We start from the raw sequence: 25,853 nt of genomic DNA on the forward strand, positions 1-25,853 counted from the left end.
GTCAAACCTCCCTTTCTCCAAATTTTAAAGGCGTTGCAATGTTCTGCAGGTGGAAACCAGTCTTGGCCAGTGAATGTTGCTACCAAAGAATCTGTATGTGTCAGCCCTGATCTTGTTTTGTCGTTAGGGGAAAACCTTTGATATCTTTATAGGCTGTGTGAGCTGCAGAAATTCAGCTGACATGGCCTTCGACTGTGGAAATACATCGAAGAGTGCACCTGTTGGATTTCTACCTGTTCTCATTTGTTCAGTTGAAGCCTAGCACGACGATAGCTCTAATTTCTTGCAGCCCCACCCCCGCCCGCTGTATTTCCTCATCCCCAACAGCTACCCATCTCTTATAAATGCCCCTCCCCTTCACAACAGCAAACGTAATTGAGTAGACACAATTATTTCATTACAATATGAGGATGAGACAGAAGTTGGTTCCTGGTTCCCAAAGACTGTCATCCTTCCTTCACTTTTATTCGGCCTTTGTATTAGTTCCTGCACATTTCCATTAAACTTGCCCTGTGTATGAAGGAACCGTTTCAAGTAAAATCTTGTTTCTTTGTATCTTCCTCATGCTGGACTTAGAAAAGATTTCTACCTCTATGCATGACAGTGCTATCTCTAATAGGAGTTTTCAGAAAGTGGGTAGTCTTTTTGACCACTTCTCTTTCATCTTGGTAGAATCAGGTCAACTATTTCCATGTAAATGAGTTTAAAACTGAGCCATAAATGAAGAAGACATATAGAACTTTTCTCCATCCTTTAGTAGAGATGCACCGAGTGTTCACTTTTTTATTTACAGGACAAAATTAATTTTCACGGAGTAGATACTTTCCAAAACTTCTTCAGTTGTCTCGTTTCCTGGATTGCTGCAATTTATTACCTACCCATTCAACTCAGGCCATCTTTGGAGGCCCTGCTTCACTTGCCCCAACCTTCCGAGGCTAGATTGGTGGCAACTTAAGAAAGGGCCTTCTTGGTGGCGGTGCCAAAACTTCAGAACTGCCTCCCGAGGAGGTTTCATCCGTCCCTCTCTATTGCTGTATTGTTTGCTGGTGAATACTTTTTTTGTTTCATTTGGCATGTACTTCATAACTGTTAGTGGCCTTCTTCCCTGTTCTTGCTGTTGTGTGTTTATTGAATTTTCATATACTTTTAAATTGGTTTTAAATTATGTATTAATGTACATCACTTTGGATAAAAAGGCAGCATACAAATGCTTTAAATATTTTTTTAAAAAAATCCTTTCCATTACTGGACGATCACCATCTTCCTGTGAATAAACTCAAGGCCATCTCAGCCTAGCAGAGATCGCAGAGAATGGGATGCCATTATATATCCAATTAGATTGGATTCCATGACATTCCTAAGGCTAAAAAAAGCAATTTACCTCAAAGACAGTGCTTTCTGAAACAGCAAATATTACTAAGCCGCTCTGAAAAACAGAGTGCTTCTTGTCACTGCTGAAAATATTTGCAAAAAGCACCCCCCCCTCTCCAACTCAGTCATATTATTTTGTAGTACACAAGTTTATATGGCTTGCCCAGCAGATGGCACACAAGTCTGTCCAAGTCAATGGACTTGAAGGATTTTGCCTGACTCCAAGATAAGTAGTATTGCAAAGAAGCACTCCTGTTAGCACTTATATGAATAGCGTTAGTGCATCTGGTCCTGAGGTAGTCTCTGAGATATATTAGAGATCATATGTAGTCTAGTACAGGTCCTGCAGCCACAAAAGAAGACTCCTTCTGCAACTAACATGTTTGGCGAGTAGGATGATATCTTTCTTGCCCATACCTGTAGAGCAAGGCATGATAAAAATGTCTTCGTAGCACCAACCTGTGTTAAAGGGCATCTGTATGGAGCAGCTGCTACAAAGACACAAGATACAAACATTATTTTGATTCATGCAGACTTATTAGGAAGCTGTGGTGAGGTCTCTTTTAAAGAAACCATCGCTGGACCCCACCGACCTGGTCAATTACTGCCCGGTTTCGAACCTCCGGTTTCTGGGAAAGGTGATTGAGCAGGCAGTGGTGGAACAGCTGCAGGGCTTCTTGAAGGATGTCTCGGCCTTAGACCCCTTCCAGTACGGGTTCCATCCGGGACATGGGATGGAGATGTTGCTGGTCACCCTCACAGACGATCTTCGTAGACATCTGGATCGAGGCGGCTCGGCGCTGCTATTATTGGATCTGTCGGCAGTGTTCGATACAGTCTATTACGATCTTCTGACTCACCGCCTTGCCGATGTGGGGATACAAGGGACTGCCTTACAGTGGCTTGTCTCTTTTCTCCACGGTCAGGGACAGAGGGTGGTGCTTGCGGAGAAATTGTCATCCCACCACCCTTTGGTGTGCAGGGTCCCACAGGGAGCAATACTCTCCCCATTATTGTTTAACATCTATATGCGCCCCCTTGCCCAGTTGGTGCAAAGTTTTGGACTTGGGTGTCATCAATATGCAAATGACACCCAGTTGTACCTGATGATGGACAGCTGGCCCAGCTCAGCCCCAGATGTCCTGGAACATGCTTTTGCAGCTGTGACTAGTTGGTTGAAGCAGAGTCGGCTGAAACTGAACCCGACGAAGACAGAGGTCCTGTACTTGAGCCACAGGGGATTAGGTTTGGGACTCTGGCTCCTGGCCCTCGATGGGGCACCGTTAGTGCCAGTTCTGAGGGTTAAGAGCCTGGGGGTGATTTTTGATGCCTCCCTGAAAATGGAGGCACAGGTCACAGCAGTTGTCAGGTCCTCTTTTTTCCATCTGCGGCAGACCAGGCAACTTGTCCCTTACCTGTCAACCCGTGACTTAACTACAGTGATCCAAGCAATGGTCATCCCTAGGCTAGATTACTGTAACTCGCTCTATGTGGTGCTGCCCTTGAGCCTGACCCGAAGATTACAGCTGGTACAAAATGCAGCGGTGCATGTTATTGTGAATGCCAAATAAGGCACATATAACACCGTTCTTACGCGATTTGTATTGGTTGTATTTGTATTGGATTAGATTCAAGGTTCTGGTATTGACCTATAAGGCCCTGTGCAGACTGGGACCAGCTTATCTACGGGACCGTCTCTCCCCATATATTCCCCAGAGGACACTCCGATCAGGGAACAAACAGCTGTTGGTGGTCCTTGGCCCCAAGGAGGCCCGCCTAGCCTCAACTAGGGCCAGGGCCTTTTTGGTCCTGGCTCTCACCTGGTGGAACACTGTCTGCTGAAAGCAGAGCCCGGCAGGACCTACTATCCTTCCGCCGGGTCTGCAAGACAGAGTTGTTCCACCAGGCATATGGCTGAGGCTGGGCCTCCACCAGCCTGAAAAAAAGAAAAGGGGTGTATAAAAACTTAACCCTCCCTGTGAAGGCTGTCCACCATCCTGTTTTAAGTGTGTATGGATTTTTATTGTATTTTGTATTTTAATATGTTGTTACCCGCCCTGAGCCTGCTCGCGGGGAGGGCAGAATAGAAATAAATAAATAAAATTAAATATACCTAGACATTTCAATCACTATTATACAGTAGGGTTTGTGTTGTATATAGCAAGGGCATGTTATTACAACATTCACTCTCTCTAAAGACTTTGCATCTGTAAGGATCCCTATAATTTCTCTACTAGTGGCAGAGTCCGTTGTGAAAGAATACAACAGGCTCTAGCAGTGGGGACCGGGCTGGCACGGGCCACAGCCAGCCACGCTGTGGCCGGATGGGCATTCGGGCCGCCCTGCATCGCAGTGGACTGGGCAGCCCCATGCTGTAGCGGGCTGCCGGGCTGGGCTGTGGATCAGCTGGGCAGGGATCAGCACAAAACACAGGGATAAGGAGTGGGGGCAAAACTATTTGCCTCCCCACCACCTCCTGGAGCCTCTAGAGGCCCAGAAAGGCTCAGCTGGGCAGGGAGGTGGGCAAACCCGCTTTCTCCTTGTCCAGCCAAGTGGTGGGTGGGTGGGCTCCGCCACCACTTTCCCTTGCCGGTGGATCAGCTGGAGGACACTCACTTCTTATCCCTGCATTCTGCATATGCGCAGGGATAAGTGAGTCATCGACAACATGGTTTGCCTTTTATGTCTTAGGATTTTAAGGAGCCTGTCAAGGGATTCTGGTCTGGGATAACCTAATGAATCTCAACAGCAGATGGGGCAGTCATTTATCCACTATTATTACTAAAGATTTTCATAGTAAGAAAATAGTTCCAGAGGAACACAGGCAGTAGGCATTTCTCACCCCTGAATCTTTTATTGATTGGCATACAAACAGCACCATTTGCAACATGAGTAGTTGAGATTTCATCCTCTGAATGCTCAAAGCAACCTTCATTTTAAACTGTACTCTCCAATAGGACCTGCCACTGCTAATAAGCAATGTTTTCTCTAAGCATTTGCTCTGAATGTACTTCACTTTTCACAGAACATACAAACAGATGTGATCAAACTCCGTAAACATAAGCAGTAGTACGGACGCCACCCCCTCCCAACAAACAAGTACAACTACTACTCAACGATGGGAACAGATTCCCTGCTAGGTACTGCTCAAGTCAGGGTGCCTCTTAAACATGCCAATGTCTGTCAAAGACATGGAGGCGCATAGTTGCGTGCACAAATGAGGCACAGTAAAAGTAATGGCTGCCCTCACCAAAAGAGCAATCTGAATCCTGGGATTTGTCATGTCCCTCATCTGCACATTTTTCATATACAAGGCTACATCAGGGATGTCTGAATAAGAAAAAGTCTGTTTCCTCCTCAGTTTCATAGATCTGTGTTTTTGGGATACTGCTCTACACCAATTCATTTTAATGTCCTTGTTTTTTGGTGTCAATCTTAACCTAAACAGCAATTCTAATTAGTAAGCACTGGAGTTACAGTTAACAGTGGGAGAAATTTACCAGAAACTCCCTTGCTTTTCTTTGGGATATTACTCCTTTGGCATTTTGCTTTTGACCACACATACTATCAAGGCTATCCAGCTGTTCTTACCTTCCATTTCTATTTGACCTGAGTGGGGAACAGACTTTATCCCACCCCCACCCATTTTGTATCGCCACAACCCAACCAACACCTCTAGCTGATAGGCACCTGAAATTTCAGTTCTTCTAGATGTTCTACTGTTATATGGCTCAAACAAGATAAGGTTGACAAGTCTATTTAATCCTGTCCATGACCCTTCACAATGAGATTCCCAACAAAAATACAAAAGATGTTTTGAGGCAAAGTGCTTGCTAGGGAGGCTTCTTGAGGATACATCTAAATTTGTGGTCACTTTGGTCAGCCCCATTCATGTTAAAACCTCAAACTGGCTAAACATACCCCTGAGCCAGTCTGGGGATATGAAAGTGGCATTACATTCCTGGTTGCCACAGACATACTTTTTTGTATCTTTACACTCATTCCACAGGTAGTTCCTACCTGATCCCACTGTGCCTTGCACTCAACACCTCCATTAACCATTCACTCCATGAGGAGCAGACACACATGCACCCACTCACTGACTCACCAAGGGAACTGGACATCCCTGTTGCCCCATTCCCATCCCCCTGCCCCTCCAAAGAGATACATTCAGTCTACAGACAGTCCTAGGATTGTTTCATTCGTAGTCCTCTTGGTTTCACCACTTCTTTGTATCCGGCATCTTATTGCTACTGGAATGCTGGATCTGGAACAAGCACCTCAACCTGGGGTCTGGGTGGCCAGTGCCTCCTGAATCTTTTGACGGCAGTGGGTATATTTCTGCAGGATCTGCCTGACATGCTCCTCTTCTTCACGTTGCAGGATACGCAGGAAGTTCTGCAGCTCAGGCATACTAAAAGCATCCCACTACAAAACAGCGAGGAGGAAGTAGTGACAGAGTTGACATTAGTTTAAAAGAACTTATGCTTTATTCATCCAGAAAGAGGCTAGATCTGGACAGGAGAGGTTTAGGTGGTAAAAGCTGTATGCATAGATCAATGGAGATGCACAAAGCAATACTCAAGGATCTCTATAATGCAACATCTCTATATAAATCTACTGTGTGACTTTCTCAAGATTTATTCTAGTGTGCACAGTTATATTTCAAGTCCTTTTTGTAAACTATCTTGCTATACTCTCTTGACCAATAGTATGAATCAGACTCAAAAGTATACAGAAGGATTCCAGGCATGTGTTTCATCCATTTGCCTATTTTTTAATTTTAATTGTAAGCTCTGCTAATCAACCAGTTCTCTACAACTGAGTCCCTGAGCCATTTTCAGTGGGGCAATAGAATGAAAATGATGCCCCCAAACCCTAACACCAAGCCTAGATTTCTGATCTCTCACAAAAAGGGTTTAGAAAATCAAGACTATTAAATGCTCAGCTCTTAATCCCAGAAACCCCATCCTTTGGGTGCATCAGACAAATAGTTTTAAAAGATAGCAGCTGTTCTTAAATGGCAGGATGCAACTCTCTAATATTCTAGTTCCTGGTTAAAACAGCCACACAGAAGGGAAGTCTGTGTACCCATATATTGCCTTCTTCCTGGCTAGGCAGAGAAAAGAGGAACCAGGTGTTCAATGTCAACCAATAGCTATTGGCCCTGCCTGCTACAAAACAGATGTGTGGCCAATCCCATATAATGTAGTAAAGGCCTTAGATGTACTAGTTAATATCCATACTCACATTGACTTCTCCAGTCTCATTCTCCTTGAGAACAAAGCTAAGTGCTTTTTCACTAGGGCCAGCCAGCAGCCGAAGACGCAGTGGTTGTTCCTCATCAGAAAGCTTGCGGAGATACACTGATACATAAGAACATCAGAAAGAATTATAAAAGCAACTGTATTAACACTCGCTCACTCAAGAGATACAATTTTTGCTTAACACAGTTCATTTTTCCCACAAGATAGTGCTTTTAACCACCCATTTTTTATTCTAATTTTTCTTCGTAGGGTGTGCTACAGGGAACTGATCATAAGCAAATAATGCGAGACAAATTCAGCTACTTTTTCTTCCTGGCCATTCCAGTTAAGGGGTAATTTAGAGCATGAGACAGACATAATGCTTACTTGTAATTAGTAGTGGGCTAGATCCACAGATCAAAAGGTGTTGGCAAGTACAAATCTTTGCTACATTCCCCTTTCCCAGTGCTCCCTTCTGATTCTGGAAAAGTTGGTTCCAGACATGGGGTTACAAGACGTATGTGGATTAACTGTGTGATTTGCGGGCTGCACTTGGGGGTATGGGTAAATTGATCCTTATCCCACTTTTGTCAGTGGAGCTTGTGGAAGGAGGAGAATGAGAAGGAATTTTGCTCCCTTCCCCATCTCAGTGAAGTCCCCCAACCTTTGAGCCATGGGGAAAGGCGGGGTATAAATATTTTAATGAATAAATATGGTTATTAGTCTACCTGAGTCCTGCAACTCCAAGAATCACTTTTTCTAGGGCTGGAAGGAAACTGTTTGGGGGTAGGAGTGTGCATCCCCTCCCAAACTGGTAAAACCGAATATTTGTACCAAATTGAGGGGGGGGGGGGGAATCCAGAATTCCCTGAATTTAGAATAGATTCTCTAATTTGATTTGGCTATTTTTTTTTAAAAAAATCAGCCACTGTTTTCTACTGGAAGCCTTGCCCCAGTGTGTTCTGCAGTGGGGGTCGGCTCTGATATTTTTCCCATTGGAAACAGCAGAGTGGCTGGTGGCACCTTGTTCAGGGGCCTATACAACTGGCCACTGGGGTCCAATCTTCATGAAATTTGGAGGGTCTTTACGGAACAGTCAGGAGAAGGTTCCCTCCAAAGCTGGTGAACTTTGGTTGAAAAATAACCCACCCACCCCAGCCCTCCGGATAGCCCCCAGAGTGATTTTCCCACTGAAACAGTGGCCAAATTTTTCTGAAAATTTGGTAAAAATTCAAGATACCTTTTTTTGATTTGGAATACACAAATTTTACTGAATCAGCCAAAATTCAGTATTTTAATCCCATTCCGAACTAAACTGCACACCCCTTATACCACCAGATCATTCAATCCAACCCAATGAAAATAAGCTCTCGTACAGAGCTGTTCTTCTACATATGCAGGTACTTCACAGATGAGACTTGGATCACATTTCTTTTCAAGAGAAAATGAACAAACTTGCCCTGTGTCCCTTATGCACAGCTGTTTCCAACCTCTTATTTTTTAACTGCAGTTATTAGATTGTATCACTTGGTTGCTGCTACTGTACAAATTAGTCTGAAAAAGTTACTAGCGCACAAAAAACTTTTTAAGAGTTGCAGGCCCACACAATTTTGTCATCTATGGCATGATGAAAACTATAATGAAGAATGAACCAACTCTTTCAGTTGACAAAATCTTTTCTTGGTCACTTGGAAGCAACTGGCTACCAGCCAATAGCTATTTACAAGCCTGGAACTAGCAGCAACCTAGATTCTCTGGGAGATGAATAGAAAGAAGCACAGTACCTTGGTCATCTTTTTCTGTTCTCTCAAAGAGGGCAAACTTGCGGGGATTATCAACTACCATGAATTTCTTGAGCAAGGCTTCAATGACCTCACTGGCACATGTACGAGAAATTATATGCAAGTGCTTGATTGTGTCCTTTGGTAGGTAGAATGAGGTGCGGCGCTTTACTGCTTGGCTACGCAAGGAGCTCTTCCTGGTGTCTTGGATTGAGGGTGCCTTTTTATTGGCAGGTACTGAGACAGGCCGGATCAGTTTTAATTGCACTTTGATGAAGCCAGTGTAGGAACCATCTTTGTTCTGTAGGAGCAGAGATACAGTGAGCTATGTACTGAGGCAGTCTCATGATATAAAAACTTGGCAAGAACCTAACGAAGCTTAGGTCACAGCCTCTTAAGGAGTAATGAAGCCAAAGTAAATTCATACAAGCTCAGGAGAGCTTCTGGTGCAACCTCTGTAAAATGGATTATTTAGGCTGGACCTTTTTGCATTCAGTGAAGCAACTGCAGAATAATATGAAGTTAGGGATGACTACTATAACATCTGGAATAGTTACTATGTAACAGTTTCTGGTTTAAGGAGTCAGGCTGGGAAGGAAATCACAGGCACCAGAATCTCATCACTTGGCTCCTAAACTTACCAAACTCATGAAGAGATTGCTGTTGATCTGGCTGTTGTATTCTTTTATCTTCTGCTCAATCTCAGTTTGGGACAAAATGGGTTTCTCCCAGTCAATCTGCTCATCCTGTAAAAGAATTGATAGTCTGCAATTAATTCTCACTTCACAGAAGGCTAAAATCTCACAAATGCTTTCATATCTAAATGACCTCTACTCCCAATTTCTGAGGTGCAGAAGGAGGAATGCCATGCTTAGCTATCCTCACATCCTACATATGACTACATGGATACCCTTTCTTAACAGGAGGATTTGTTTTCCATGACAAACATCAACGCTCCATAAATTCTGTTTGCCAGTGATGAGTGCTCTTGCACTTCAACAAATGCCCAGTGTGAAGGAGAAAGAATCTCACCGTTCTTTTTCCACCTCCCACAAGTTTTCCAAGGACAAATGGCAGGATGACTTTACAAGGCTTTTGTAGGAGGCACCAGCAGTGCCTTCCTGTTGCTACTTCCCCATGTGAGGAGAGAAATGATTATTCCCATCTTCCAGACAGTACAAAAAAGGAGCTGTTACTTTTCCTCACACTGGACTTCTGCCTCAGGCAAGCAGCAGCAAAACAACATCATTTGCAAAACCCAGCACAACATCAAAAACCTATCTCCCCAAAATTCCATGCCACAGGTCTTGGGGAGATAGAGGTGACCACAGATGTCCAGACCCTTATATACATACTTGTGTGTAAAGGGTCATCAAGTCACAACTGTCTTATGGCAACCCCTGCTGGGGCTTTCAAGGCAAGAGAGAAGCAAAGGTGGTTTGCCATTGCCTTCCTCTGCAGAATTTTCCTTGGTGGTCTCCCACTGAAGTACTCACTCTGCTTACCTTCCGAGATCAGATGAAATTGGGCCATACCATGCTACCTTCCCTCCTTTATCTACACATACAATTTATAAAACTGTTCACTAATCACTATTCTGTAATCCAAGGACTAACGCTCTTTACCCAGTTATTTTATCTCAGAAGGTAAGATAATCGCCCTGCTGCCATGAAAATTAGCTCTGGAAGCTTGGGCTTCCTGCCCCCTTACCTCCTTGCTCTGTCAGGTGCAGCTCCCCTACTGGATCAAGATGACAATTATCCTTGCACTCTAAAAGGGTATGGGCACTCTTGAAACACATGCATGTTATTAGAAGATGCTTCTACAGAATCCAATCCCCCCTTTTTTTCAAACTTCTCTAAAATGCATTTTGAATTCAGATTGGGCACAAGAACTGTTTGGACCTGACAGCAAATAGGCCATGGATGAATTGCATTTGTGCATTTTATCCTGCTCCACTTCATTTTTAATTAAATGAACCATCTTATGTATTCATAATATTTTCCTCCCTGCTTGCCCTAGGGGGCTGAGTGAATTCACTATACTAAACTGCAATTATTGGCTCACTTCCCAATTTCCTCTTACAGCTGTGATCAGCTGATAAAATCCCAGTATGCAGTCACCATACATGTGGGTGTAGTAAGAGAAACTCAGATAATCATACCACACCTTTGCTTAATGTTTCGCCAACCAAGGAATATGGTAGTATACTAGGCTTCATGATTAAGATACGGCATCAGAGAGAAAATGAGAATCCTATCATTACCAGAAAAGCTGCAAGGTATACTTATGCTACACTTACCAATTGCAGCGCCTAACCACTGCTTGGATTCCCTGAAGCTGCAGAACACGGGTTAAGTACAGGATACGTATCAGAGAATCAGAGTATTGTGATTGTGCCAGTAAGCAAAAGTCAAGCTGCTATTTCAAATTCTGGTCTGACATTAGTTTTTCCTGTTTCTCCAGTGCATAGAAGGGAACATGCTGATCAACCTCACCCTCTGGGGACTGCAAGATTTCCCCTCATGAACAAAATCAACATGAAAATAATCTCAGTATAGAGAATCAGTCTGTGGTAGCAGTAGGTGATGACAAAGAAAAGTTGCTGGAACATACATCTTGTGACTCCAGTGTAATGGTAGAAGATAGTCAGGTAGCACTACCGACACATTCAGAAGGTTTACAGAAAACAGGATAGAGTAGTCCTACACTATCTGATTCTTTCATTTTCAAAGATCCATACTTGTGGCCTAAAAACATTGTAGATTTTATGTATTGTCGAAGGCTTTCACGGCCGGAGAACGATGGTTGTTGGGGGTTTTCCGGGCTGTATTGCCGTGGTCTTGGCATTGTAGTTCCTGACGTTTCGCCAGCAGCTGTGGCTGGCATCTTCAGAGGTGTAGCACCAAAAGACAGAGATCTCTCAGTGTCACAGTGTGGAAAAGATGTAGGTCATTTGTATCTACTCAGGAGGGGTGGGGTTGAGCTGAGTCATTCTGTAAGAGTTTCCCAGGGTGTGGAATGCTAATGGCGGGAGGCTTCACTGTAACCTGAGGAGGTTCTTTTGCATATGGATTGGTGCTTGATGTGCTAATCTTCTCTGCAGGGCTATTGTCGGGTGTGGAGTGTTTTGTTGGCCTGGTGTTTTTCAGAACTGGAGCCCATGCTCTGTTCATTCTTAAGGTTTCTTCTTTCCTGTTGAAGTTTTGCTTATGCTTGTGAATTTCAATGGCTTCCCTGTGCAGTCTGACAAAGTAGTTGGAAGTGTTGTCCAGTATACTGGACAACACTTCCAACTACTTTGTCAGACTGCACAGGGAAGCCATTGAAATTCACAAGCATAAGCAAAACTTCAACAGGAAAGAAGAAACCTTAAGAATGAACAGAGCATGGGCTCCAGTTCTGAAAAACACCAGGCCAACAAAACACTCCACACCCGACAATAGCCCTGCAGAGAAGATTAGCACATCAAGCACCAATCCATATGCAAAAGAACCTCCTCAGGTTACAGTGAAGCCTCCCGCCATTAGCATTCCACACCCTGGGAAACTCTTACAGAATGACTCAGCTCAACCCCACCCCTCCTGAGTAGATACAAATGACCTACATCTTTTCCACACTGTGACACTGAGAGATCTCTGTCTTTTGGTGCTACACCTCTGAAGATGCCAGCCACAGCTGCTGGCGAAACGTCAGGAACTACAATGCCAAGACCACGGCAATACAGCCCGGAAAACCCCCAACAACCATTGTAGATTTTGCTAATCAAAAAATTGTTCTAGCTGCTATTCTGACTTTTGAAGAACCATGGACTCTAGCAAGGTTAATGACAAAAGATGTTGATGGGCATAATTTTCCTGGATTTCTTTTGAACCATAAGGCTTCCAACTGGAAAGAAATTATAACAAGATACTGGCTTGTTTGGAGTGTTTCCAACCAAGCACTGTATTGTTTTCCATGTCCATGTCCGTAAGAAAGGTACAAACAATGCAATATGCTGGCAAAAAAGGGTATTCACTAGTTATGAAAAACTGGCATAGTACATAAAACCTGCTATTGCCTGTGGAAGTAATTATGGCAATCACTGTCAGGTAGACATGGGAGTAGACAAGGAGAACATAAATCTAATATTAACAGAACTACAAGATGAAAAGGAAATACTGGAAAGATTATTAGATGTTACCTTATTCCTTGCTTCAAGAGGTTTAGCATTCCAAGGAGATAAAATCTGATAGGTGACCCATATAACAGTAACTTTCTTGGAACTCTTGAAATTATAGCTTATTGTGACAGCATCATTTCATTTGTGACCATTTGACTAATGTCAAACAGAAAAACATGGAAGACAGAACAATGAAAGGACAGGCTCATTATCCGTCATGGGAAAGTCAGAACGAGTTTATTGAATTATGTCGTAAGAGTGTGCAGAAAGCCATACTTAGAGAGAAAACGCCATTTATTATTTTATTATATGTGATTCTACTCTTGACACCTCTATGCATGAACATGTGCTAATACTGCAATTTGTCATTCACAACAAAGGCAGTAGTACATTTAACATTAAAGAAAGGTTTCTTGAGTTTATCAACTTTGAATTTAAAAGGAGAGCTGATACCTGAAATGCTAATGGGTTTGAAGTATCACATTGTTCTTCTGGATGACAGTAGAAATCAAGGATTTGATGGTGACTCTGACATGTCAGGGAAAATAAAAGGCATTCAGGCCTGCATTGTGTCCTAAAATGAGCTTGGTGTGTACTCTCCTAGTCATTCTCATTCACTCAGTCTTGTAGGTGTTAATGCTGCTTCAGCTTGTACTAAAACACTTCATTTTCAGCAACTTTTTCATTGCTAGTCCTGTGAAGTGGAAGACTATAACAGATAGGATTCACCTCTCACTCCACGCTCAGACATATTCTAGAAGTGCTGTCTGTTCACTGACAAAGCATCTTCCATGTAACCTAGAAGCACTGGAATGTGCTCTAGAGTTAAACTTGACACATGAAGTGCAATCATAGGTAGAATCACTGAAAAGGTATTTCAGCTTATTTGTATGTCTTTTGATGGCTAGCTTTTGGTACAAAGTTCTTTCAAGTACTGAGGACAGAGGCAAGATTTTACAAGCCAGAGGAATCTATCTTGAATCAGAGGTAGCTCTCATTGTCGATATTACTGAAGAAAAGAGCTACTGTACATAGCGGTTAAGTGGTTGGGCTATGAATCAGAACTCTATTCGTCCAAATCACGCGACTGCTATGAGCTAGGTGGGTGGCCTTAGATAAGCCACTCCTCTCAGGCCCAGCTCCTTAGCTGTATCACAGGGATAATAACAACACTGACTTTGTTTACCACTCTGAGTGGGGCACTAATTTGTCTAGAAGAGCAGTATAGAAGCACAGTTATTAATATATATAAAACAACCCAAAATTCTACAGGAAGCATATCTTGTAATATAAGGCATAGGAATTCTGGCACATTTGCCAAAGAAGAGATACCTGAAATAGAAACTATTTCATGATAAGAAATCTGAGCCTAAGGAATCATGTCCTACAATATCTGGTGAACCAGAGTCTTTATTCAGTAGAAATGTCTTTGATGCAACTTTGGATGTCGTCTGTGCCTCAGAGCATATATTCAAAGCAACAAATTATGTTTGTTTTACATTCTTTTCAGTTCTATCCTGGGGACCTGTAAGAAGCTTCTAAATGTCTACTTCAGAAGTATCTTACAGATTTTCTGATATTTTCCTTGTGAAATTAATTTATTCAATTTATACTCCACCCTCCCCACACCAGCGGGCTCAGGGTGGATCACAACAAGGCTTAAAACACATTACACAGTTCAAACCCTTATTACCATTAAAAACATAAAATACTACATACCACAGTTTAAAATACCACATCTATATAAATATAGAAACAAGAAACATAGCAGCACATAATTTAGACGATCACCTTTTCATTGTCTCCAAAGCGTTTTTACCAAAAAAATATGTGGGAGATGGTAGGTGACATAGGATGGGAGGGAATATAGTTTATTCCCCCCGACTGGGGGCGGGGGGCATCGCCTAGCATCAACCATATGCCTGGCGGAACAGCTCTGTCTTACAGGCCTGGCGAAATGCTAACAAATCTTGCCGGGCCCATGTCTCATAAGACAGAGCGTTCCACCAGGCTGGGGCCAGGACCGAAAAAGCCCTGGCCTTGGTTGATGCCAGGCGGGCCTCCCTAGGGCCAGGGATCTTTAATAGATGTTTATCGCTCGAGCCCTCTGGGGCTCATATGGGGAGAGGCGGTCCCGCAGATACATCAGTCCCAGTCCGCATAGGGCTTTATAGGTTAGTACAAAAACCTTGAACCTGATTCGGTACTCCACCGGTAACCAATGCAGCTGGCGCAATACCAGTGTTATATGCATCCCGGTGTACCGGCGATGACCTGCGCTGCCGCATTCTGTACCAGTTGTAACCGCCGGATCAGGTTCAGGGGAAGCCCAGCGTAGAGTGTGTTACAGTAGTCCAGCCTAGAGGTGACCATTGCTTGGACCACTGTAGTTAAGTCGTGGGATGATAGATAGGGGGTAAGTTGCCTGGCTTGTTGAAGATAATAAAAGGAAGACCTGGCAACCACAGTAATCTGATCCTCCATTGTCAGGGAGGAATCAAGAATCACCCCCAGGCTCCTAACTCTCGGAGCCAGTGTAAGCATTGCCCCATCGAGTATAGGAAGCCGGGGTCCCAAATCCATACTTCCATGACTCAAGTACATGATCTCCATCTTCGTAGGGTTCAGTTTCAGCTGACTTTGTCTCAACCATCCAGCCACGGCTTCAAAAGCCTGCTCCAGGGCATTCGGGGATGATCCAGGCCGGCCATCCAACAACAGATAACGCTGGGTGTCATCCGCGTATTGGTGACATCCAAGCCCGAAACTCCGCACCAACTGGGCAAGGGGGTGCATATAGATATTAAATAATAATGGGGAGAGTATCGCTCCCTGCAGCACACCACAAACTAGTGGCCTACCGGACTATAGCCTCTCCCCTAGTGCCACCCTCTGTCCCCAATCACAGAGAAAGGAGACTAGCCACTGCAGCGCTGTCCCCTGAATCCCCACATCGGCAAGGCAGTGGGTCAAAAGATCATAGTCAACCATATTGAATGCTGCTGAAAGATCCAATAGAATCAGCAGAGCCGATCCACCCTGATCCAGATGCCTGCAGAGATCGTCTGTGAGGGTGACAAGCAGAGTCTCCACCCCATGTCCTGGGTGGAAACCAGACTGGAAGGGATCTAGGGCCGAGGTCTCCTTCAAGAAACTCTGCAGTTGTTTCTCGGAAGCCTGCTCAACCACCTTACCCAGAAACAGGAGGTTCAAGACCGGGCAGTAACTGAGTGGGTCGTTGGGCTCTAATGATGGTTTCTTCAAAAGAGGCCATACCACAGCCTCCTTTAACACCCTAGGAAAAACTCCAGAGCTTAAGGACAAGTTTACAATCGCCTCCAAGGAATTCCGTAGTTCGTCAACACTGGCTTTTACCAGCCACGACGGACACGGGTCCAGGGGGCATGTGGTAGGCCACACCACCTGCAGAATCCTGTCCACCTCCTCCCCGAAAAGGGGGCTGAAACGATCAAATATCCGCCCCGGAGACGGCCAAGGGGCCTCTAGTTCACGTACTGTGTCAACTGTGGCCAGTAAGTTGTGGCGGAGAGACAAGATCTTATCAGCAAAAAAGCTCGCAAAGGCCTCACAGCTTATCTCCAAATTCGAATTTTGGCAGTCTCTGCCTGATTGGGAGACCAGTGAAATATTGCACCTTAAAAAATATTCAAGTCTATTTTTGGAAAAGAATATGAACTATCCCTCTTTATATTATTAAATGAGATTTACAAGAAATTATTGCAACTAATTTTCAGTGAAGTGTGCATAGACCTATGGGGTTTTTTGCACACTGCCTGTGAGTGCAACAGAAGCTGAAAGATGTTTTGGCAAGCTAGCACTCATCAAAAACTGTAGGCATTCAACAATGGGGCAAGAATGGTTAAAGCCACCTAGCCATCTGACCGCAAAAGAACTTTTGTGGAATAATTAATGATTTTGCAATGAAAAAGGCCCCCCAAAATAAAGTTTTAAAGTTAACTGGCCTAATGTTTGCAGCCAAGTTGACCCATTAGAATAAAAAAACCCTGAAACATTGCTAGGATAATGACCAAAAAGTTATACAAAATACTTAGCAAACTTTTCAGACTCTCAGGCTAGGTGTTATTATTCAAGTAAAGGCTGGCATTTCAGAAATGTAGAATATATAACAGTAATTTCAGAATTAAAGCACACTTCCCCCCCCCCGCCCCACTGCTCATAAGATATGTGTGAGATGAGGTATTGTGGTATTTGTGTGTGTGTGTGTGGAGGGAATGTAATACAAATTTGTACTGGAACTGAATGGAACCAATGCTACTTCAGTGTAATTTTTAAAATGTGCCATCTTTTAGCCATGTGTACATTTCAAGTGGCTATGAATATACAGAAAATGACAGTTATAGATCCTAGCATTCTTTATTCCAGGCCTGAAGTTCCCTACTACAAAGCATGCAGAAATGAAAGTATAAATTCTTGACAAAACTTTCACAGGGGTTCCATCAGTGCTCCAACAATACCCTATGTGAGTATGGTTATTTCATGCAGATCTTACTTTATAATTCAACATGATTACATCTCAAACTAAGCTATGATGCTGACATTTGCATTGAGGATCTTGAGATAGTTCAAACATGCATTCAGTCACCATACATAGCACCAGCGCTTAATTTTTTTTAAAAAAAATTATATTAACCTCAAGCAGCTTTCTGCAGATGTGACTAAGAAGCAATCTTAATAGAGAATAAATGGGCAATCATCTGTGGTCCATTTTGTTAAAACAGGCAGAGAAACATTTCACCTTAATGATCTTAAGAACCCCAACAGTGAGCAAACCAACACATTTAAACCATTAATGTAAGGATTTGACAATTAAGTTTATATTCCCAGGTGAAAGCCAGGAACATACCACACAAACAGAATAGGTACCCTGCAGCTGCTGTACGAACATGTAAAACACACTGACCAAATATTATGAACTATTTCCCACATACATTTGAATTACTTCCTCTTTCACTGATTTTCAGCAGAAGTTAGTTGCTCCCTGTTGCATCAGCCTGCTTTCCTGCTTACATCACTTTTTGATGGGGGAAGGGAGATTCCGGGGAAATCCAGATGAGATCACCACAAACCAATCAAAAGTCTCTAGAGATTACTGGGAACCACTTCCTTTCCCACTGCAACAGTAAATAGAAGCAGGAGAAACAGCTCACATTTCCCCACAGAGTTGTTCAGGCAGAAACTTGCAATCACACTGTAAAGTATAATATACTAGAGCTGCATATCATTCAAATTTAACAAAATAAGGATTTATGTCCTATTATAGAATTAGTATGGTACAGTGATTCAAGTGCTGGATTTGTATGCATTAATCCTGGATTCAAATCCCTGCCAAATTATAAATTAATAGATAGCCTTGGAAAAAACTGCTCTCTCGCTCTCTCTACCTTAATTATGTGACAGTATTTCTGTGAGGAAAAAACTGCTCTGAGTTTCTGGGAGGTATGATGGGATGCAAATCTAGCAAATCAGTATTTATTTAGCTGAAGTCATGGAAGCCACATAGCTGCCATGTGTTAGAAAGGCACTGGCAATCAATATGCCACATGAGACCCTGTAGACAATCCCCCAAAGTGGGGATAATTTAAATACCCAAGGAGTTCTTGTGCTGCTGACATTTCACTTGAATATCTCTCATCTCAGCAAGTTCCAACTCCACCACTACAGCTCACCAATGGGTAGCACTAGAGATGGGCACGAACCTGAATACGAACCAAAAAAACCCACAAACCAGCTTGGTTCGTGGAAGCTTGTTTCCACGAACTTCCACGAACTGGTCTACTGGTTCATTTGGTTTGTATTAAAGGGCAGTTTAAACAGCCATTTCCCTGGGGAAATGGCCATTTAAACTTTTACTGCCACTTGCAAGTGGCACAGCCCTTTAAACACCCAAATCCCACAAACCCCAGCAGAAAATCCCACAAATCCCAGCACAAATCCCATTTGCACAAAATCCTAAGGAACATAATTTGTTTTTTATTGGGCTAGTGTTTAGGAGAAAGCTGGCATTTGCCCTTTCCCCCTTTCACTTGGTACACACTTCCTTGAGAGCTGCTGTGGTCAGCAATTCCCACTACTTATTGCCCATCAGTTAACTACAGATAATAGCCCCTGTAGCAGGCAATTCAGCAGAAGAATACTTTGCCTATTAATAGATCTGCCATGCAACAATTTACAGAGCCTGACAAATCCAGTGAAACCTGGACTGTGGATGGATTCTGGGAAGCTGGGTGTAACAGGGTGGGGAATATTTCCTATGCACAAATATCTGATCCAAGAAGGAAAATGGGAAGTGGCTGTATCCTGTGGGGAAAAAAGCAAGAGGAAGTCTGCAAGGGTGGGACAAGCATAAAAGGGGAAGATGGCTCTAGCTAGGATAGGAAGAATGTTATTTTAGCTAGGCAAATAGTGAAGAACACTTAGCATCCTGTTTACAAGACAAAGAAAATCAGTCCCATTATATAACAAACTTAGAGGATGTGGTTATCTGTCAAGGTATATATGGCGTCTATTTCAACACCTTGCAATAGCGTTGGAATACCACATTATATATACAGAAACAATGAAAATAAATGGAGTTCATCATAGTCTGGTTGAACATTTGGGGAAAGGCTATGGCGCAGTGTAGAGCATCTGCTTGGCATGCAGAAAGTGCCAGGTTCAATTCCCGGCATCTCCAGTTAAAAGAATCAGATAGTAGGTGATATGAAGCACCTCTCCACCAGAGATCTTAAAGAGCTGCTTACAGTCAATCCCAGTATAGAATACTAACCTTGATGGACCAATGATCATAACGTAAACTTCATGTGTTCATATATAATGCATACTGTTTTCAAAAACAGTTCAACTATTGTTTCCAGAATTTCAAATAAGCTTCCATGAAAAAATTCCACACAGGTCTTAAAACAGCAACAGATGATTGATTAGTACGTCTAAACTCCTTCCAAAACATGTTTTGATTTAGACAAATTTAACTGTGTACTGGCCATACACTTTGGCTAAAGAACAGAGGCAGCAGCATTCATGAAACCCTAGTCTTTCTGCCTTATTTCTAGCAATCTGTTTCTCTCCTCTGTCAAGCTGTCCACGTGGAATTAACTGAAAGAATTCCACATTTCAGACAAGTGGCACATATCCCTTCTGGAAGTGTTCAACACATCACTAATGGAATTTTGCAGTACACTAAGGCCCATTTAATTGCTCCCAAGCCACTATGTTGAATGTATAACCAATGTTATTTTACTAGGTTCAGAAGTGCAACCTCCAGTTCTCAGGTCTGAGTCCTCTTATATTTGTAAGTTAACAGATATTTCTCTGATCCACTGCCAACTTTTTTTCCTTCTCTATTCTCTTCTTCCTACTGTCTTTGCCATTTGATGCAGATGGGCTGTATTACAACCCTGCTCCATCATCCTTAGTCACAGATGACTAATATCTCATTCTCTTGATATCTCAAAGAGCCTGCTGACTCTACATCCTCTTTCATCCATTGGTCACACACATGAGGTTCAGATGGAACTCATGGGATAAAGACACTCTCTCACTCACACACCCCTACCTGCAGGCATACAAATAAATAAATTAAAATTAAATGGCACTTCATTTTCAGGTGAAAGCACCCTGTTTATACTCCCTTCTAGAGAAGGCTCCAAATAGCTGTCATCCCTCAGACAAGCCCAGACCAACTTTGGATGCATCTTGCACCTGGATGTCCACAGCCTTTGAATCCTCTGGCAGGCTCAACAGTTCCTGGTTTCACAATAACCAGTGGATTGTTTTCTTTCTTGGCACACAAGGAGCACTGGGCAACATATGCGAGTGCACTTTGAAGAATTTGCCCTTTCTGGAACATCCTACCTGAAATGTGATCTGCTCTTAATATATGCCAGTCCTTGCCTTTATACTACTTAATGTTCCTACAAGTAGTTTAATGATCTTTTTTTGTTTTGTTTAGGCAGCCATACCTATTGTATAAGACCTGTCTAAGACTCTCCAAATGTACTTTGAATGTCAGTTATACCTTGTCCTTATTGATACATAAAAAACATTTTTTAAACTTTCCTTCAATACATTTTCAATGCAGTACCATCATGGACAGGACGAATTTAAATGCCCATGAATATATAAATAAGCTGCTACTAGTTGAGATAAAACACAAGGTTTCCACCTCACTGGATCCATGTTTTCTAGGCAGGTTTGAGTCCACACTCATTTCTTTCAGCACTGGTTCCGAATATTTCTCCAGCATAAGAAGATACAGATACTGTTATTTTCAGGGAAATCATGGGTACTTCTACACTTTTGTGGTAGTCTGATTGCTGATGTGATTCTGTATGAAACTGCCCTTGCAACGGCAATTCCAGACAGCCTGGGGTAATCTGTTCTCTTTCCATTTTCAGCAGTATTTTCCCTTTCACACCTGACACTCATTCACACCCACCCCCCCATGTTCTTGTATCACCCGCAGGATACTCCACCCACCCCATTTTAATGTGTTTTAAGGTGCATAGGTAATGCAGCACTGCACAGAAATAATGCAGTACCTTTAAAAAAGATTTTTAAAAATACCTTCATGTATTTGCTGACACCTCTAATGACCCCCTCCCCTAAGGGCAGGCTGAGGTGTGAGTGAAAAAGGAGCTTGAGTAACCACCTTTTAAAAATAGGTGTCAGCCATTAAACCTTTTAAACTCCTATAGGAGATAGGAGTAACCACCTTTTTAAAAAAAATCTCATATTTACATAGCCTTCAACAAGCCTCTTCCCTCTGTCTAGAAGGCAGGCAATTCTCTTGGTCAGTTACGCTTTTCATTTTTTGATTAGCAGAACAAGTCCTACAATTACTTCTTTCTCCCTGAGACATAAAAAACTGCTCTTGCCAACAACTTTCCACCCAGGAAATACCAATTTTTACAGATAAAATAAAGCAGATTTTTAAAGGAAAGAACAGGCAGTTCATTGTCTGTGCAGGATGACATTGTGTGGAAACATGGGGGGAAATGCACCAGCTGTAACAAGCATTAACAACTATCATTTCCCACAGATCCTTTAATCCCCCACCCATCCCATTTAAATGGCAGACATCTGAGGTACCAAGAGGTGAAATAACTACACTAAGCTCAGCATGTGAGTCACTGGCAAAACTAGAAATAAACTTTATTCCAGAATAAGAATGCAGAACAATTATCTTTCCCACCAATAAATATAAACAGGTTCTTGTCCCTGAAATTGCCTTGATCCAAACAGTAGAAGAACAGGAAAGTTCAAGACCTAGCTAGAAGAATAGTTTGAACTATCAATTAGTGAATATCCACCCACAAAATAACTGAACACATTTAAAACCACAAGAAGAAATATTTCATAACCATGGACTATAGGATTTAGCCAACTAAAAATGAGTGTGGATAATGACATCAAGCAGTCTCATTACATTCTGCCACCAAATGACCATTCATTCATTTTCCTGAATGAAACTTGTTAAAATACCATATTCACATACGGCCTTGTAGATGCAGACCCCTCTTCAAACCAAAATCCCACACCTGCCATTATTGCTAGCCTGTTCCTCAACATAATGTGTATTTCTTTTTTTTTCATAGTTTTTGTGGGGTGGCCATGGTTACCATATCATCAAGGAAGAGAGCAATTTTTGTTGACATGTATACAATTCGAATGTATACAATTGTTGAATGTATACATTGTTGAATGTATACAATTCTGTTGTATACATTCACTACAGGGAGGAGAAAAGAAAGGTAACACATTCATGCAAATGTAATACATGGGTCATGTTGCTATCAGTTGCTGTACTGACCTGCATCTTTCTGTTCATCCCCACATGGGCAACCCCTGCTCTTCAGCAAAGCTTTGCTGATGCTTCTTACTCTACATACATTCCTACCATTCTTCTGACACATCATCTCTGCTATTTCTCTATTATTTCTAATTTAATAATTTTATGCATTGCTTATTAGATGTCTCACAATATTTTATTATTGTGTAACACTATGCATTCCACCTTGAAACTTCATAATAAAGATAGGCTATAAATAAGTAAATAAATAGAATTGTGGCTTCAATTCTGAGCTACCACCATAATTTCTTCTTTATTTTTCTGGCCACCGTTTTGCCATGTTCTCTCTCAACAGGGCTTTGAGATGGTGGTCTCGGGTACTGCACACCCGCACCTTTTGGGGGGACTCCCCAAGTCCTGAGGGGAAAATGATGGAAATTGGCACTTTCATAAATATGAGCGCTGGCACTTTTTAAAAAAACAAAAAAGCTCTGTCTCTGCAGCAGGAAAACAACAATCCACCACTACACTTCCTCTGTAGGTGCTTCAAGTCATTTTCTATAAAGTGATTCTCTCCCCCCAAATCATAGTTCCTTTTATGGCATCACTGACAGCCGAAATAGCGGACAGGCAAAACTGGTCCCGTTTTCGAGCCAACCTTAGGATGGAAAAATAAGCGAAAGCATCCCTTCCCATTCCACCATTCCTATATGCTGCCTGTCGGTTTCTTTTTCCTGGCCTGCCCTCCAGAGAATTTTGACCCTTTCACTCCATTAATGGAGTTTTTAAAATCTGCAGTCCCGCGTGGGCCAATCAAACGTACTCCTCGAACCTTAATCTCGCGGAAGTCCGAATCAGAAGACAGAAAGCGAGGATGGGATGGTGGGAAATACTACACCTCTCCTATCATCGTTCGATCAGTGCAGGGGGCTAGGAAAGAGCTTGAAGGACCGAGTGGGATTCAATCCGGTTTATCAGAAGGTGCTGTGGGTGGGAAAGGGTAGCGCAATCCTATTAACAGCCTCCAGTGGCCACCTTAGAGTGAACTGGGGTGGCGGTGGCAGAAGACGCGAGTTCCTCACCTTTTCCTTGTGGGGCTTACGGATGAAGGAGGTTCGGGCTGTGAAGTACTGCTCCAGCTCTGAGTCGGAGTCTTCCTGGCTGCAGTAGCCGCTGCTGGTGGTGCTGCTCCAGGTCATTTCGAAAGATGGGGAGGCAGCCGCGTCACACTCGCTCATGCCCCGCAGGCTCGAATAGGGAGAAGGGAGGGTGCTTCCCTCTCTCACCGAAGTCCGAAGGGCGAGACCTCCAAAAGAGTCGCGTTTCTCTCAGCAGGGAAGGAGGACCGAGCTCAAGCGATTGTGGAGAGGTTGCGCCACGCCGGCTCTCTCCCAGCCACTGCCTTCTCCTTTCTGCTTCTTTTCACTCTGGCGAAACCGGCGCTCAAGCCAGTTTTCTAAATACCGAGGCCCCGCCAATAAGGGCTCGAGGACACCCAATTTGCCTCCGCTCCCAACCGCGCTAACCCCTCCGGCAACCAGAACCCAGCGACCAAGAGACGCCCAACCACTTCGCTCTCTGTCCGGCTAGCGCTGCTCGAACGCGGAGGGCGGGGAGACGCCCGCCGCCCCCTTTGGCAGCCGTTGGGATTGAAACGTATACACACGCCACAGCGCCTGCCTGATTGGCCGTTGGATTCCGGGCCCCGCAAAGATCTCCCGCCCTGGGCGGCGGAGCTTCTTCCCTTCCCTTCCCTATGAGCGGCTGCGGTGATTTCATCTCCAAACTAGCTGTGCTGAGGTGGAGGGACGCTGACTTGATCGCTTTCTCTTCAGCCCGCCTTTCAAGTCCTCTCAGAAAGGCAGGCCCACCTCCGCCACATCCTGCCAGTAAATCTTCCATCAGACGCCGGAAGCCTTAAACGCCCTAGGCAATTACGACCGAGTATTACACGTTTAGGATCGGTCCGTTTGGCAGCATTCTTAAGTCTGCTTAGTTGGAAGTAGGTGCTGTTGAAACACGTTTCATCCTTGTTTACTTCCAGTGCCTTTGTGAGCAGAGTTACAACTCTTGTAAGTCAATGGGCTTAGAGGGGTATGACTAAGGATGGCACTATAAAACACTCCCCCCCCCCAACTAACCTTTCCACTTTTCTGTATCTGAAGGAATAGGATTCTCTAGTAGCCCTAGTCTTTTTTCCAGAGGGGGAACTGTTTTTGCTAACATACTAACACAAACAAGTCTTGTGGCATAATAAAAATTTTATTCTTGCATACGTAGCTCAGAATTGAAGCCACAATTCTATTTATTTACAGCCTATCTTTGCATACGTTTTCACGGACTAGAGTCGACTTTGCGCTCACAAGACTCCCATCTCTTTTTGCTTATAATGTAGAAAGCTCACCAGTAAATCACTAGTTGGAATTCTTTTAGACCAATCAAACCCCACATTTTCTGACACATTAGATTTTTGTTCCTTCTCCTCCAGATCTAGAAATGTATGGGAAGAGTGGCAGTCATGCTTCCTCTTTCTTCCATGCACATCAATAAAAAGAAGCAACGAAGAACTAATTTTGTTCCTTCTCTTTTTTTCCTCCACAATCTTGAATCATTTAGACTCCGTGACAATCAGATTAGTGGCCAGTTTAGACCTGAATCCAACCTTCATAAACAAGAAAATATCAGGCAATGGCCAGATGCACAAAATTTCAGCTTCCAAATGAGGGTTCCACACAGTGTTACACTGTAAGTTAGGTTCTGTTTAGAAGTCTGTCCTTTCCCTTCTATTCCTACTCCCTACTATTCAGTCCTTTGGCTAGGAGGTAAGTAATAGTCTATCATTATGAAATGAAATAACTCGTGGATTTATATTCTTCCTCTGAGTGCATAAAAGAGACTCCAAGTCGTCAAGTAGCTACAGTGAAGAGCGAGCTATGGATGTCTGGAAGTAGAGTCTTGTCAACGTGCCAGATGCCTTCAAACAGCCAGCTAGTTCTACCTCCCATTGATCAGGGACACAGTGGCATAGGGCAAGGAACCAGGGTTTCATGAAATTCTCTTCCTCCACAAAAATTTAGTGAAAGATACTAGAGAGCAATTAACTTGTTCTATAAAGAATACAAAGTATCTATGGTGATGTATTGTCGAAGGCTTTCACGTCCGGAGAACGATGGTTGTTGTGGGTTTTCCGGGCTGTATTGCCGTGGTCTTGGCATTGTAGTTCCTAACGTTTCGCCAGCAGCTGTGGCTGGCATCTTCAGAGGTGTAGCACCAAAAGACAGGGATCTCTCAGTGTCACAGTGTGGGAAAGATGTAGGTCATTTGTATCTACTCAGGAGGGGTGGGGTTGAGCTGAGTCATCCTGTGAGAGTTTCCCAGGGTGTGGAATGCTAATGGCGGGAGGCTTCACTGTATCCTGAATGCCATTAGCATTCCACACCCTGGGAAACTCTCACAGGATGACT

The 25,853-nt window shown here is 43.3% G+C and overlaps 1 protein-coding gene across 4 annotated transcripts in view; it reads right to left on the reverse strand.

The window, feature by feature from the left end:
• Window positions 1-4,216: 4,216 nt before the first annotated feature.
• Window positions 4,217-25,853, reverse strand: part of RASSF1 (Ras association domain family member 1) — a 56,644-nt gene continuing 35,007 nt past the window's right edge. For 2 of the 4 annotated variants that reach the window (XM_054976894.1, XM_054976892.1), the window contains exons 3-6: window positions 9,040-9,144; window positions 8,402-8,699; window positions 6,622-6,737; window positions 4,217-5,799 (exon numbers count right to left, since the gene is read on the reverse strand). In XM_054976894.1, the coding sequence (XP_054832869.1) occupies window positions 5,653-5,799; window positions 6,622-6,737; window positions 8,402-8,699; window positions 9,040-9,144 (666 nt within the window). In that variant the 3' untranslated portion in view covers window positions 4,217-5,652. Of the gene's footprint in view, window positions 5,800-6,621; window positions 6,738-8,401; window positions 8,700-9,039; window positions 9,145-17,530; window positions 17,629-23,471; window positions 24,182-25,853 lie in introns of those variants that run through there. The other 2 variants (XM_054976895.1, XM_054976896.1) reach the window with 2 other exon arrangements.

The sequence above is a fragment of the Eublepharis macularius genome, chromosome 4, assembly GCF_028583425.1.
Source record: "Eublepharis macularius isolate TG4126 chromosome 4, MPM_Emac_v1.0, whole genome shotgun sequence".
Taxonomy (NCBI): domain Eukaryota; kingdom Metazoa; phylum Chordata; class Lepidosauria; order Squamata; family Eublepharidae; genus Eublepharis; species Eublepharis macularius.